This window comes from Pleurodeles waltl, chromosome 4_2, assembly GCF_031143425.1.
Source record: "Pleurodeles waltl isolate 20211129_DDA chromosome 4_2, aPleWal1.hap1.20221129, whole genome shotgun sequence".
Taxonomy (NCBI): domain Eukaryota; kingdom Metazoa; phylum Chordata; class Amphibia; order Caudata; family Salamandridae; genus Pleurodeles; species Pleurodeles waltl.
In genome coordinates, this window is record NC_090443.1 from 684952364 (window position 1) to 684967420 (window position 15057).

The following is a 15057-nucleotide window of genomic DNA, read 5'->3' on the forward strand; positions in this document are numbered from 1 at the left end:
ATTGAACTCCTGTGCACAAATGGCTTTGAGAATCGGTTGCTTTGTGAGTTGTGAGCTGTTTTTGCATTAGGTATGCTAGTAGTAACCTTTGCATATATAAGCACAGTTGTCCAAGTGTTAATCAGATGTTTCTAACCCTTGGTATTTTATCTCTTGCAGACCATGCAGCAGATGAGCGACCATCGGTATGATAAACTGACCATACCCGATGACCATGCAGCAAACTGCATATACTTAAATATCCCTAATAAAGGGCATGTGCTACTACACCGGTCTCCTGAGGAGTTTCCTGAAAGTGTGAAGGTAAATCCATCTGTCTACTCAGTATTCAGCGCCTCTTGTGTGTACCTAGATGTTTGCAAGAGCTCAGTCACATGAAAATATCACCCTTGCGATAGCATAAAGGTCCTGGTAAATCTTTCAAACATTGCATTTTATGGTCATGCAAGCAAAGATTAGACATATCCAAGTGGGGGGTGATATATTATTTAAGGTATATGAAGCAGAGCTATGGGGTACATGAATTGGCCTGTTGTGCATCCTGTTTCTCAGGGCACTATTGTCCCTCATTTAGAGTCACTCAGTAAAATCACAGACAATTATACCACCCAATGGAAAGCATTGCTACTATATCAGAACATGTTTGATTCCTGACTCCAGTTTTCCATGCCTGTGCAAAAGGGACTAACATGTGGTATGCTTTTTGCAACTAGTATTATCGAACTGTTTCTCTATGAGCATGGCTGTATTCAATTTTTCAGGCATTAACTCGAGGATATGGAGTAGCTGCAAGAACACGGTACAAAGCGCCATCTGTGTGATGATCTTAGTTGGGAATTAGTTGTTTATTTTGTAAATTGGAGGTGTTTGTCAGATGCTGTGAACCTGCATGGGTTTAGTTTCAGAATATCATAGTTAGACTATCACTTGATATAAATATGTTGTACTAAATATCGTCTACAAAAATATTGCCCCCTCATAGTTATCAAAAAATCTACATCCATTGGACCAATATTTTTTTGCAAGTGTCAAATGCCATATCTGAGCTTTACTCTGCCCATCTCCCCGGAATAAGTATTGTCGTACACTCAGCATATTCTGAACACCAGGGCGACATGGGGCCATTTTCATCAACAGTCTGTAGATTTCCACTTTATGTCCCAGAAAGAGAAGAAATTCAGGACTGGTTGAGGTGCCCGGATACCTACTCACTGTTCCAAGTTAAACTTTGCCTTTTACATTACAATGGACCTTCTGGCCGAGAGCAGTCGTGGTTTTCCCTTGTATCTCACAAGAAAAGCCATTTACAACCGTACTCAGGGCACCAGATGTAATTCTGACATTTGTGACACTGTGGTGGGGTTTCTTTATTAATGAGGAAAGAGGAATAGGCAGTGATATGGTTTTGACCACATTCCTCTACTGGGTCCACATTGCAAGCAGTATATATGAAATAATAAATGTCAGTCAGAAGAAATGTGGTTGTCTAGTTACTGAGGATCAATCAGGCCAATGATACTTGAAATAAACCCCCTTTTGGTGATCCAGCTACCAGTTTTTTCATGGGTAGTGTTGACGCTCTGTGCCTGAGAAGAATTTCTCCCCACTCCAGGTTCAATAACTACCATGGCGCAGATGAGACACTGTCACTATTCGCACCTACTTAGGTTGACTGAATCTTTGGACTTGCTGAATTGTGTAGTAGTCAGAATGATTCAATCACAAATTAATTACATTATACCGTAATCAATTCTAAACACCATGAACAATTTAACACTAAATCAAACTCAATACCGAATAAAGTTTCAAAGCTTTATTACAATCCTAGAATCAATGTCATATATATGGTGCGCACAACTAAGTTATAAACATACACCTAAGTTATAAACATACATGAAAGCAATAGAGTGACCAAAATGTCTGAAAGGATTTAACCTACTAAACATGAGGTTAGCAATGATGATGGTGTTAGTAAATCATCAGAATACAATTCTCAGTTTCAGATTTCAGAGCTGGGCTATTCCTATCACTAACAAAAATTTGGACTTGCATGTGTGGAAACGGGCTAACATAAAGAACAAAAATAATTTAGGAAATCATCTAATTAGGTCAGCATACTATAAAATTACTCTGGTGTAAGTATCTAAATGAAAAGGAAACAAGAAACCACATTTAGTTATGCCTCTGCATGGGACAGCATACAGTGATGATTCATCAAGCAGGACGGTCACCTCCTTCCTGCGTCAGTTCACAGCAGCACCAGGATGGTGCAGAACACGGGCTGCACATAGGACAAATCAGCAGTTCAGAATTAGTTAGCCTTATTAATACTGCACCACATAACAGAATAAGGCAATTAAGACTAAGAAGATAAAAATCGTCAGGGGACTTTAGGAATAGGAGGGTGACAGGAGTCCGAATATGAAAGTGAAAGAATTCTAGCAGACATCAGAACAACTTCAAGGCAGGATGGGATCTATGTGAAGACTGACTTCAATTTCAAAGTTCCTCACTAATTAGAAGTATGCACAATCCATTTATAGGTTTGTCAGGTGTGCGCATTTCAGACATCAGATTCAGCATTCAATGGCTGCAGATGACACCATCGAATATGCAACTATTTCAAATTTTCTCAGCAAAAGTGCATTTGTTTCAGATGACTTCACACATTTCCACAAAATATTCAATTTTCTAGTTATTTGTTACTTGAGACCCTTTCTCATGACACACAATAAACTAAACTAATACTTTTCACATGAGAACTAGAAGTTTCCTGTCTTGTTCGACAGCTAGAACAAATAGTACAACATTGTTATCTCTGAAACATATTTCTTGCCTTCAATACAATAGGACATTCAACATTCACATTAATCGCCTATGGAAAGAATTCAGGTCAGAGAGGACAGGATAAACAAGTGCTTTTCCATTACGGCTGCAAAATGAATATTTCAGGCCTATTCAAGCTAAGAAAGCCTTAATATGCATTAATACATTCATAAACCTAATGCACACCTTACAATTCATATCAAATATGCAAAACAAATGATTGAATTGCAAAAATCATTTATAACATGTTAAGACTGATATAAACGTGCATTTATTTTTCAGCACACATGTATATATATAGCCAATAACTATGGCGACAACCTCCCTGTCCGAAGTTCGGCGGACTGTGTAAACCGTCCGCCCAACTTGTAATGAGGCCCATAGTGTTTTAATATGAATGGTGGCCACATGGTTCACCATTATTCAAATGTGCACATTTTACAGCTCGTGTTATTTTCTGTGTTAGGCCTTTAAATGTAGGTTAATTAGTCACTATATGCTAACATTTGATCTCTCTCAGTAGTATGAAATATTTGCCGCAGGGTTGCCTGATAGATGTCATATAAAAACCACAGTAGATACTGAACCAGTCATCTTGTGGGGTAACCCAGGAAATTTGGGAAGGTATGCACAGGCCTGAACCACAGATATTATATTCATAATGCCAAAGGATGACACACTATATGATTTTTGTCACCAATCAAGTTAGTCTTACATAATTCTGTGGCAATGGCCCATTACTTCCAATGTGTCATCCCAAAGATATCAAAATAACAATAATGCATAACAGATAACCAATCATGTGTCATTACATTGAGGAACATTTAGAGTGTATTTCTCAAAACTGGGCACTCCATGAAGGCTATGTCCCAATATAATTGATAAAAAGCCTGATGATTAAATATTTGTGTGTTTGCTAGATCTCGTGTTAAATAAACACCAGTTAAATAAAATGCAGACATTCACCACTGGTTACTTTTTATATTAAAAGTTTGAATCTTCATTGAACCCTCCTCTTACTACCCCCCACTCTTAGACACTTTTCTCAGATTTTATCTTACAATGATTTGGCCTATGGAAGGTTATTTTTGTTTATTCTTTATGTAATGACTAGATACTGTACATTGTTAGAGCTAATTGATTAAAATGGAGGAGGGATATGTCACACTACCTTGTCCTCAATCTTGCATGAAGAATGTTGCACATTTTGGTCCATTTAGGGTCTTTAGCAGGATGCAGTTGTCCCCAACCCTCCAAAACTACATGAGTCAAATCAAACAAAAATGTCTTGAAAATGGTGTATTTATATACCTTTATATGTACTTCACTAAACCAATAGTTTGCTTCATATATTGGGGGACTGGTTCATGGTTTAATAATTACAAAATTGCAAATGTGAACCACTAAACTAAATGCAAGAGTACTCTAAGGGGGTCATTCTGACCTCGGCGGTAAAAGGCTCTTACCGCCGGTCAGAAGACCGCCATCATACCGCCGCGGCCGCGGTAAACCGCCACGGTCATTCTGACCCACAACTGCCAAATCGCCAAAAACCCGACATCCACTGAAGGCCACCTCATCAGCGGTCAGCGATAAACTGGAGATGACCAAACCTCCACCCTCACGCAAACACGCCCATGCCATTACGACCCACGAATCCACGCGGTGGTATTTCAACCGCAGTATTCCATTGGCGGTACACACCGCCGCGGTCAAAATACACACACATTTACAAAACACAACCACATTGGACAATTCGAAATACACACACCTGATACACATACAAACACCACTCCCACACACCCATCACTATATAAAACACACACCCACAACACCCACAAATCCCCACAACTCGAAATTCAGAGACAAGGCGAAATACACAGAGAGAGAGCACAGGGAACGCAAAGCATAACACACACAGGAACCCAACATCATCACCCACACCACATCTACGCACAAAACACCACACACCACCACACTCATCACCACAAACACCACCCCACACCTCATCCACACCACCCCATGGCACCCCAAAGACACCCCAGGTTCTCGAACCAAGAACTCAGGGTCATGGTGGAGGAAATAATTAGGGTAGAGCCCCAGCTCTTCGGCACATAGGTGCAGCACACCACAATAGCCAGGAAGGCGGAGCTATGGCAAAGGATCGTCGACAGGGTCAACGCTGTGGGACAGCATCCCAGAAATCGGGAAGACATCCGAAAGCGCTGGAACGACCTACGGGGGAAGGTGCGGTCGATGGTGTCAAGACACAACATCGCTGTGCAGAAGACTGCCGGCGGACCCCCACCCACTCCCCCCGAATTCACAGCATGGGAGCAAGAGGTCTTGAACATCCTGCATCCTGAGGGCCTCGCTGGAGTAGGCGGAGGAATGGACTCTGGTAAGTCTAATCTCAACTACTTCACCCCCCCACCCACCAGCATGCCAACCCACACCCCCACCCTCACCCCCAACCCCCCAGCACACATCCTCCCTGTTAATGTCTCACCAGCACAACCCACCCAACACCAACCCCTGAATGCCAACACAAACCTTGGACACCCATCACCTAAGCATGACCACTGCACATACACATCCCCCCCCCCCAAACCACCCTCACAACTCCTCCCACAAGGGACTGCCAGCACTGGGGGACAAGGGCACCCACAAATCGCACGCCATGGCACACACAAAAGCAATAACCATACTCTTTTACCCCTGCAGGGCCCGAACGCCAACACACCGGTGAGGAGGGTCCAGATTTGTCCATCCCTCCCCCAGAACAGGCCCCCAGTGATGACAGCAGCTCTGTCGACCTAGAACCTGATGACCAGCCCGGACCATCGGGGACCTCTGGACAGTCGGTTACCCTCAGTCAGCCACAGGCCACAGCAGACCTACCCCCCTCTGGAAACACCAGCACAGCACCCACCCAGCGGGCCCATGCTTCTGTCTCCAGGACAGGTCAAGCAGCGGTGTGTCTACCAGTACAGGGCACCCAGGGTAACCCACAACCCCAACAACAACAGGGACCTGGGGGCAGTGGTAGTGGGCACACCGTCCAGGGGACAGAGGCCCAGGAACAAAGGGGAACTGGGAGGGCTGCTGTGCGACAGAGGGAGGACAGGCCTAGAGAACCCACTGTCCAAGAGGCCCTCACCACCATCATGGGAGCCTACCACCACTCCCAAGAAACGATGGCGACGGTCCTGGCCAGGTTGCAGGAGATCCTGCTTCTGCATGAGCAACAGAATATGGGGTTCCGGGAAGAACTGCGCAGCATCAGTTCCGCAATGGGTACAATGGTGGTGGCACTCAACCAGATTGTCACCACTTTGCGTGACCATGTGGCCCCCCAAAGGGCCCCTGCCACTAGCATGGAGGAAGAACAGCCCACCACCTCCGCCGGCGCTAGTGGTCAGGATGCCCCGACACAACAGCAACGGCCCACCCGGACCCCACCCCCTGCAGAACACAACCACCCCGCAAGAAAGGCCTGAGATCTAGGAAGAAGACAGAGTAGGATGTCAAGACCCCCGCCATGCACGGAATCTCCCGGATGTCATCCCACTGTCCCACTTGTTCACCCTGTCCAACCTTGAACTGCCCCTGCTCCACCTTCCACAGGCATATGGACAATGGACCTGTAGGAACGACAGTCTGGACACTGCCATGGACATGCCTCCACCATCACCCATCACCCTTTTAGAACTATACACCTATTTTAAAACTACAAGAAACACAATTTTTGCACAAAAACCAACTGGATTCTGCTATCTATTTATTTAAACCAAATGTATTCGAGATAACCAATAAAACATTTCTATTAACATTGTGATGACAACATACCAGTGTCACACAGCGGTAGTCCATGGTGAAAAAAACCAGAGGGCACTCTGTGGGGATCAGATCACTGAAATAGGAAGTGAAATACACAACTAAGTTACCATACATTGGGGTGAAAGGTCAGACAGTAGAGAGCCTCTACAGTTACAAATATAATACAATGCAGGAGTAGATTCTTACCTGTGTGTCACTGGAAATACTGCAGTATCACTCTGTCCCTGTTGTCTGTGTCGTCCTCTTCGTCTTCCTCCTCTTCACTCTCCGCAGGCTCCACAGCGGCCACAACACCACCATCTGGACCATCCTCCTGCAGGAAAGGCACCTAGCGTCGCAAAGCCAGGTTGTGAAGCATGCAGCAGGCCACGATGATATGACACACCTTCTTTGGTGAGTACATTAGGGATCCACCTGTCATATGCAGGCACCTAAACCTGGCCTTCAGGAGGCCGAAGGTCCGCTCAATCACCCTCCTAGTACGCCCATGGGCCTCATTGTACCGTTCCTCTGCCCTGGTCCTGGGATTCCTCACTGGGGTCAATAGCCAAGGCAGGTTGGGGTAACCAGAGTCACCAATTAGCCACGCACGGTGTCTCTGTAGCTGTTCCATCACATAAGGGATGCTGCTATTTCGCATGATGTACGCGTCATGCACTGACCCTGGGAACTTGGCATTTAAATGGGAGATGTACTGGTCAGCCAAACAGACCACCTGGACATTCATCGAATGATAATTTTTTAGGTTCCTGTACACCTGTTCATTGTCTTTTGGGGGAACGAAAGCCACATGGGTACCATCAATGGCACCAATGATATTGGGAATGTGTCCAAGGGCATAGAAATCACCCTTCACTGTAGGCAAGTCACCCACCTCAGGGAAAATGATGTAGCTCCGCATGTATTTCATCAGGGCAGACAACACTCTGGGCAACACCTTTGAAAACATAGGCTGAGACATCCCAGATGAAATGGCCACTGTAGTTTGAAATGATCCACTGGCAAAAAAATGCAGTACTGACAGCACCTGCACTAGAGGCGGAATACCTGTGGGTTGGCGGATGGGTGACATCAGGTCTGGCTCCAGCTGGGCACACAGTTCCTGTATAGTGGCACGGTTGAGTCTGTAGGTGAGTATGACCTGTCTTTCTTCCATTGTCGAAAGGTCCACCAGCGGTCTGTACACGGGAGGATTCCTCCATCTCCTCGCAAGTCCCAGCGGACGGTGCCTAGGAAGGACAACATGGAGCACAGAGTCAAGCAACCCACAGGTAAGTGCCCACAGCATGCACAGTACACGAATCTCTCGGGATTGAATGGCTAGTATGAATGTCGGTGCAAGACCTAGCCATGTGTGACGCAGTAGGAATTAAGCCATTTGGGCCCTGGAAATGGCGGCTGCCTGACCTGTGAAGTGAGGTCATTGCGCAAGCGTGGCACACCGTGGCGGTAGGCGGTCGCAGTCCGCGGCGCAAAGTCGCATTGGACAACATTGAACCCTATGGGTTTCAGGAGCCAATGGCGGTGAGCGCCGGCGGTCGCGGTACGCACCGCCGCGGTACGCACCGCCGCGGCCGTAACCGCCATTTTCTCTATGCTTATTCACACGAGACCTGATCATCCACAGGAGAGGACCTATACTGCAAGTGCTGCTGTGACCTCGGTCTGGAAGTGACAATAGCTGCTGCGACTGGGGAAAGGGCCCCCGCCTTCAGTTCCGAGGAGTTGGAGAAGCTCGTGGACGGGGTCCTCCCCCAGTATAGGCTACTCTACGGGCCTCCAGACCAACAGGTGAGTACACGGGGGGCAATGCATAGTGCCCAATGCCTGGGTTGAGTGGGGAGGATGTACGATGGAGGCGAGGGCAGCGAATGACGAATGCATGGCACGACAGATGAGAGCATGTGCCACATGGCAAGGTTGGGGAGGGGGGCCCACTCACATCGAGCATGCAGAAAAGTGATGATGTTTCTCTTCCCCCCCTGTACATGTCACATAGGTCAGCGCCCATCAGAAGATCGACATTTGGCGTTCCATCGCCAAGGACGTCCGGGCCCTGGGGGTCCACAACAGAAGGGGCACCCACTGCCGCAAGAGGTGGAAGGACATCCGCCGCGGGAGCAGGAAGACCGCAGAGGCTCTGCTGGGTATGGCCTCCCAACCTAGGAGGGGTGCCAGTCGTACCTTGACCCCCCTGATGTCCCGGATCCTGGCGGTGGCCTACCCCGATTTAGATGGGTGCTTGAGGACATCACAGCAGACACAAGGGGGTGAGTACCAGCACATTCAGCTATTTTGCGCGCAGTGGAGGTGCCTGGGGGGGGGAGGAGGGCTGTGGGTATCCCTAGGCCAGGGCGAATTCTATAGGATAGGCCCGTCCGTGAGGTATGGTCCTGTGCCCCCGCCCCCAACCTCTGTAGGGTGCCTAGTAACGCAATTCATGGACCAGTGTATACTGTGTGGGCAGTTGTCGCCCATAGGTTTGTAGGGCATGTCCCAGTGAATGAGTAGTGTACCCCAAGTGCGCAGCGTAGTGCAGGGGGCTTCTGTGTCTGTCCTCTCCGCCAACGGTGTCCCCAATGCATGCACTCAACTTGTCTATGTTTTCCACCACCCCCCCCATTTTCTTTGTTTTTCTGTGAATGTGTGCATTAGCATCATCAGGCGGAGGAGAAGTGGCATCGGCGCAAGAGGGAACTGCATCTCACATGGCCCCGGAGGGCCATGCAACGGACTCCGACATGACCAGTGAGACGGAGGGCGAGGGGGGCTCCACCACGGGGACCCGTGGAGACGTCAGCGACACCGACACGTCCTCGGAAGGGAGCTCCCTTGCGGTGGCGGCAACATCCGTGCCCACCGATCCTACAGGTACAGCCACCACCCAGCGCACCAGCTCCGCCCTCCCAGCAGCCCCTTGGCCTTCGGCCCGTGCCCGCAAGGCCAGGAAGCCGGCCATCTCCTTCGCCCCAGGCACCTCAGGCCCGGCCCCAGTCACCCCTGCTGCCCTCAGTGAGGAGGTCATTGACCTCCTGAGGACCATCATTGTTGGGCAGTCTACCCTTTTGAATGCCATCCAGAGTGTGGAGAGGGAGGTGCATCAAAGCAATGCATACCTGGAGGGCCTTCATTCGGGTCACGCTGCCCATCAACGATCGTTCAACGCTCTGGCCTCCGCACTGACGGCAGCGATTGTCCCTGTCTCCAGCCTCCCTCTTCTGACTCCCTCCACCCAGTCCCACTCCCCTGTTCCTCTGCCTATCCCATCCACACCTACAGACCAGCCTGCACACACCTCAACACCCAAGGGCAGCTCATCCAAACATAAGCACCACAGAACACACAAGCATTCACCCAAGCAACATCCAGATGCAGACATGCCAACAGTCACTACCTCCTCTGTGTCCCCCACCTCCTCGTCTCCCTCCTCCCTCCCTGTGACGTCTCCACACACACCTGCAAGCACACCACCATCAGCCATTGCACCCATCACCAGCACACCCTCCAGTACAGTCCGCACACGTGCAGTCACCACCCCCACTGCCATGTACACGTCCCCTGTGTCCTCTCCGAGTGTGTCTGTCACCCCCGCTTCCCAACCACACAAACGCAGGCAGGCACCCAAACAACAGTCATCCACCTCACGTCAGCCTCCAGCCCAAGCACCTGCACCCAAAGACAGCACACTTGACTCTCCTACAACCACATCCTCTTCCTCCACTCCCATACCCACTCCAGCTACCCTTCCCATGGCTCCAAAGAAAATTTTCCTCTCTAAACATGACCTCTTTTCCTCACCTGACCCACCCCCTCCATCCCGTAAGAGTTCCACAAACACCTCAGCCACCACCAGCCCAGCAACTCCCAAGAACATCGTGCCTGGTTTTTGGAGTCCGCCCTTTCCTTGGTCTGGGACATCGTCCAGCAGCAAAGGCACAGCCACCCCCCCCCCCCCCCCTGGGAAGAGGAGCAAAAAACTCAAGGGCAGGCGCGACAGGCCTGATACGCCTGCCCCCAAGGAGGGTAGCCTTACACTGTCACCTGCCACATCGGGTAAAGGAGCCAAGGGCCACGGACAGTCTGCCAAGGAGGGCAAGGGCAGCAAGGAGCAAAAGGCAGGGAGCAGCCGACCTGGCCATGAGGGCCCCACCAGCCCCATTCCGGGGGTATCGGAGGAGACACAGGGCCCGAGGGCTCCATCACAGGAGGGCCCCGGAACGGAGAGGTCCGATGCAGACTGAGCGGCAAGTATTGGCCAGGTGTGGTTCACTGGAAACACAAGACAGGCACCGCTGAACAGGGCCCCGCCGTGAGAAGCACCGCTGAACAGGGCCCCGCCGTGAGAAGCACTGCTGAACAGGGCCTCGCCGTGAGAAGCACCGCTGAACAGGGCCCCGCCGTCTCAAGCACCGCTGAACAGGGCCCCGCCGTCTCAAGCACCGCTGAACAGGGCCCCGCCGTCTCAAGCACCGCTGAACAGGGCCCCGCCGTCTCAAGCACCGCTGAACAGGGCCCGCCGTCTCAAGCACCGCTGAACAGGGCCCCGCCGTCTCAAGCACCGCTGAACAGGGCACCGCCGTCTCAAGCACCGCTGAACAGGGCACCGCCGTCTCAAGCACCGCTGAACAGGGCACCGCCATCTCAAGCACCGCTGAACTGGGCCCTTCCTGTCAAGCACCGCTCCGCTGGGCCCTTCCTGTCAAGCACCGCTCCGCTGGGCCCTTCATCTCAAGCACCGCTGAACTGGGCCCTTCCTCTCAAGCACCGCTCTGCTGGGCCCTTCCTGTCAAGCACCGCTCCGCTGGGCCCTTCCTGTCAAGCACCGCTCTTCTGGGCCCTTCCTGTCAAGCACGGCTCCGCTGGGCCCTTCCTGTCAAGCACTGCTGAACTGGGCCCTTCCTGTCAAGCACCGCTCCGCTGGGCCCTTCATCTCAAGCACCGCTGAACTGGGCCCTTCCTGTCAAGCACCGCTCCGCTGGGCCCTTCCTGTCAAGCACCGCTCCGCTGGGCACTTCCTGTCAAGCACCGCTCCGCTGGGCCCTTCCTGTCAAGCACCGCTCCGCTGGGCCCTTCCTGTCAAGCACCGCTGGCCCATTGGCAGTCCCGGTTCTGTGTCGGGCAGGCCTTCACGACGCACTCTGCCCACCATGCCTCCTCCATGACCAGTGGTCTCTGTAATCCACCTGATGGACTATGGCTTTGCACTCCCCAGGATGTAACAGTGGGCAAGCCACCCACTGTAGAGACTTGAGAGACTGTGGCTTTGCACTCCCCAGGATGGCACAGTGGGCAATCCACCCACTGTAGAGACTTGAGAGACTGTGGCTTTGCACTCCCCAGGATGGCACAGTGGGCAATCCACCCACTGTAGAGACTTGAGAGACTGTGGCTTTGCACTCCCCAGGATGGCACAGTGGGCAAACCACCCACTGTAGAGACTTGAGAGGCTGTGGCTTTGCACTCCCCAGGATGGCACAGTGGGCATGGAGGCCCTTCGTGGATCTGGCGTTGTGGACTCATGTGGCTGAGGTGCCCCCCTTCCCTTCCCCCTGAGGTGCCTGTTTTATCTTTTTGTGATGCCCCAGCAGTGTTCTCTCCAATGGACTCGTTCTCGTGTGTGGGCTTTCCCATGTGTTGCTGCACATTGGCCCAGGGAAATTTGGACTTTGAAAGACTGGGCCGGACTTTTGCTACTTGTATGTATATAGTTCTAGATGTGTATTTATTCTTCATATATTGCTAAGATCGCTATACTTTATTGTTGCAATAATATAGTTCTACTTTTACATTCATTGCCTTTTGTCTTAGCTTTTTGGGGGGGGGAGTTTGGGGGTGTCACTGACTTTTTATATGCATAGGTGTGTAGGTATTTCGGTCGGGGTGAGGGTGGGGGTGGGTGTGTTGCGTATGTGTGTGCCCTTAACCTTTCCTCCTCCCCCCTCCCCTGTGTCGTAGGTGCAGTACTCACCGTTGTCGTCTGCGGCGAGGTTCGTGATCCTGGAAGAAGAGCAGGAAGGCAATGGCTGGGAGGATGTGGAGTTCGGGTTCCATGCTGTTCCGATTCCTCGTGGAGTGTGTCGAGGTAAGCGTTTTCCTTTTGAAATGTCTGTTTCCGCCGTGTTTTTATCGGCGGGGCTCCCGCCCCGGAAAAGGTGGCAGATTGGTGAGTCTTGATAGGGTGGGCGGTACATTGTCTGCCGCCTGCCTGTTGGCGGTGACCGCCGCGCTGTTTGTTTGTACCGCCGTGGCGGTCGGAGTGTTAATGCGGCGGCCTGTGTTGGCGGTTCCCGCCAGGGTCAGAATTCAATATTTTTGTCCGCCAGCCTGTTGGCGGGTTGGCCGCCGCTTTAACACTGACCGCCAGGGTCAGAATGACCCCCTAAGTCTTTATAGGTGGGATTGAGTCTCAAACTTTAGTTATAATGACAAATGATGTATTTGATACTATAAACCAAATACGATTTTACAGAATATATTTAGTGAAGATATTGCAGTTTCACACATTTCCAATCATGTTTGAGATCATGGTTTGTCAAATGATAGCACAATGAATTATTAAATGTTGCAAATACAGAACACGCTTAACATAAATGCTTCCTATGCTCTATGCAAAACAATAATAAATGTAGTATATTATAAAATGTATGTGTAACTCTAAGAAATTAAGATGAAATGGTTGATTGTATCTTGGATAACAGTACATTTTGCGGATTTATGGGTTCCAACAATGTTTTGAATTTAAAAACAACAAATCTCGAAGCGTGTCTCTCAAAAGACACACAATAGTGTATGCAGCTCCTACGCATAAAGTAGATGGAGGGTTTAATTTAGCTTTCAGAAATAAAATTTAAAATGGCGCAGAAATAAACTAGCTTGATTAGTTAATGATATGGGTCTTGGGTTAGTGTATCTTGCTCTAACGGGGTCCAGGGCTTGCACGTGGTACACCAACGTGAATACTAACATTTCAAGCTGCTTTGCTTGCAGTGGTGAACCAATCCCATAGCATCATTCTCACAGATCCAGGGGTTGAACGGATACCAAAACCTAAGGATCTCCAATGAAAGTATCTGGCTGAAAGCAGAAGTACAGAGAAACGTGAAAGGTGTCTTCACAGTGTAAATTGCAACTGTTGGTTATTCCCATTCAAGCATGTGCTTAAAGTTCTGCTGTTTCTTCAACTCATTCAACAGTCTAGTGCAAAATATCTGTTGTGGACAGTAGTTATATTGTGGGCAAATGTTCTTGCTGAGCATTATAATACTTGTTAGGAGAGATTGAGATATATATATGTATATATTTATATATTTATATAAATACAATTTCACTGAAAAAACAAGGTTGCAGGGACATTTTAGTTAGGAAATAGAATTTAAAAAACATAGAAATTCACTTAAAAAAACAAAGATTACAGGGACGTTATAGTTAGACTCTCATTTAAAATGGACAAAACCATAGAAATTTGCCTGTTATAGTTACAGTTATCTCAAGTAACTTCGTGCCCTAGTATAACTATAACTCGCACCCCTGCCATGCACAGTTTTTTCATCAGAACTTTTGCTGCAAATATTTCACTGATTTTATTAATGATGTTATCAAGGATTTCATGAGTGCCATAATTTGTGGGGTAATTAGCAGTGCCTGGCGAGGACACGAGTTATAGTTACCTTAGGAGACAAATGCCCTAGGGAGGTGGTGGCATTCAAAATTTCAATGCTCCCAGGACCTGGCCAACCCGGGGGCTGCTTTTAAACAAACGTGGGAGCCCAAAGCCCGCACATTTTTATTACATTTTTTTGGTGGATCTGCTGCATCTCCCACCGAAATGTAAAAAGAAATGCTTTTTTAGTCTGGAGGGGGGTAATTCCCACTGCGACCTCCGCACAAGAGCTTTTTTTTTTTATGAGACTCTGCTGAAGTTGAGTCCCAAACTGGCTCCTAATGCTTCCTTGCTGAAGTATTGGCAGCCAATCCGATCTAAGAATGAAATTGGGAGATTTTGCAGAGTCTTCATCTCCCTATACATACAAATTTGGTTTTCTTTTTTTCTCAAAAACTACTGAACGAATTTGCACCAAATAACAAAAAGGGCGCTTTCTAGACCAAGAGCTACTTTTCTGCCAGATTTGGTGTAAATCCGTCCAGTGGTTTGGGCGCTATTCCTGTTTTGGGACCCCCCTTTTCTTCGGCCCCTGCTTGACGGATCACCCCAAAACTTTCCAGACAGATGCTGAAGTGAGTGTCGTCGTTTTTTGGACATTTGTGGGAAGATTCATCAAACTGTGCCAAAGTTATTAGCAAAACAAAAAAAAAAAATTCTATAAGAACTCTGTCCTTACTATAACTACCTAGTGGCATTCACCACTAGGTTTTATATATATATATATATAT

The 15057-nt window shown here is 48.9% G+C and overlaps 1 protein-coding gene across 1 annotated transcript in view; it reads left to right on the plus strand.

Annotated features, from left to right (window-relative positions):
• Positions 1-15057, plus strand: part of DDAH1 (dimethylarginine dimethylaminohydrolase 1) — a 519240-nt gene that overhangs the window by 492313 nt on the left and 11870 nt on the right. The window contains exon 5 of the mRNA XM_069232269.1: positions 160-303. Coding sequence (XP_069088370.1) covers positions 160-303 — 144 coding nt within the window. The remainder of the gene's footprint in view (positions 1-159; positions 304-15057) is intronic.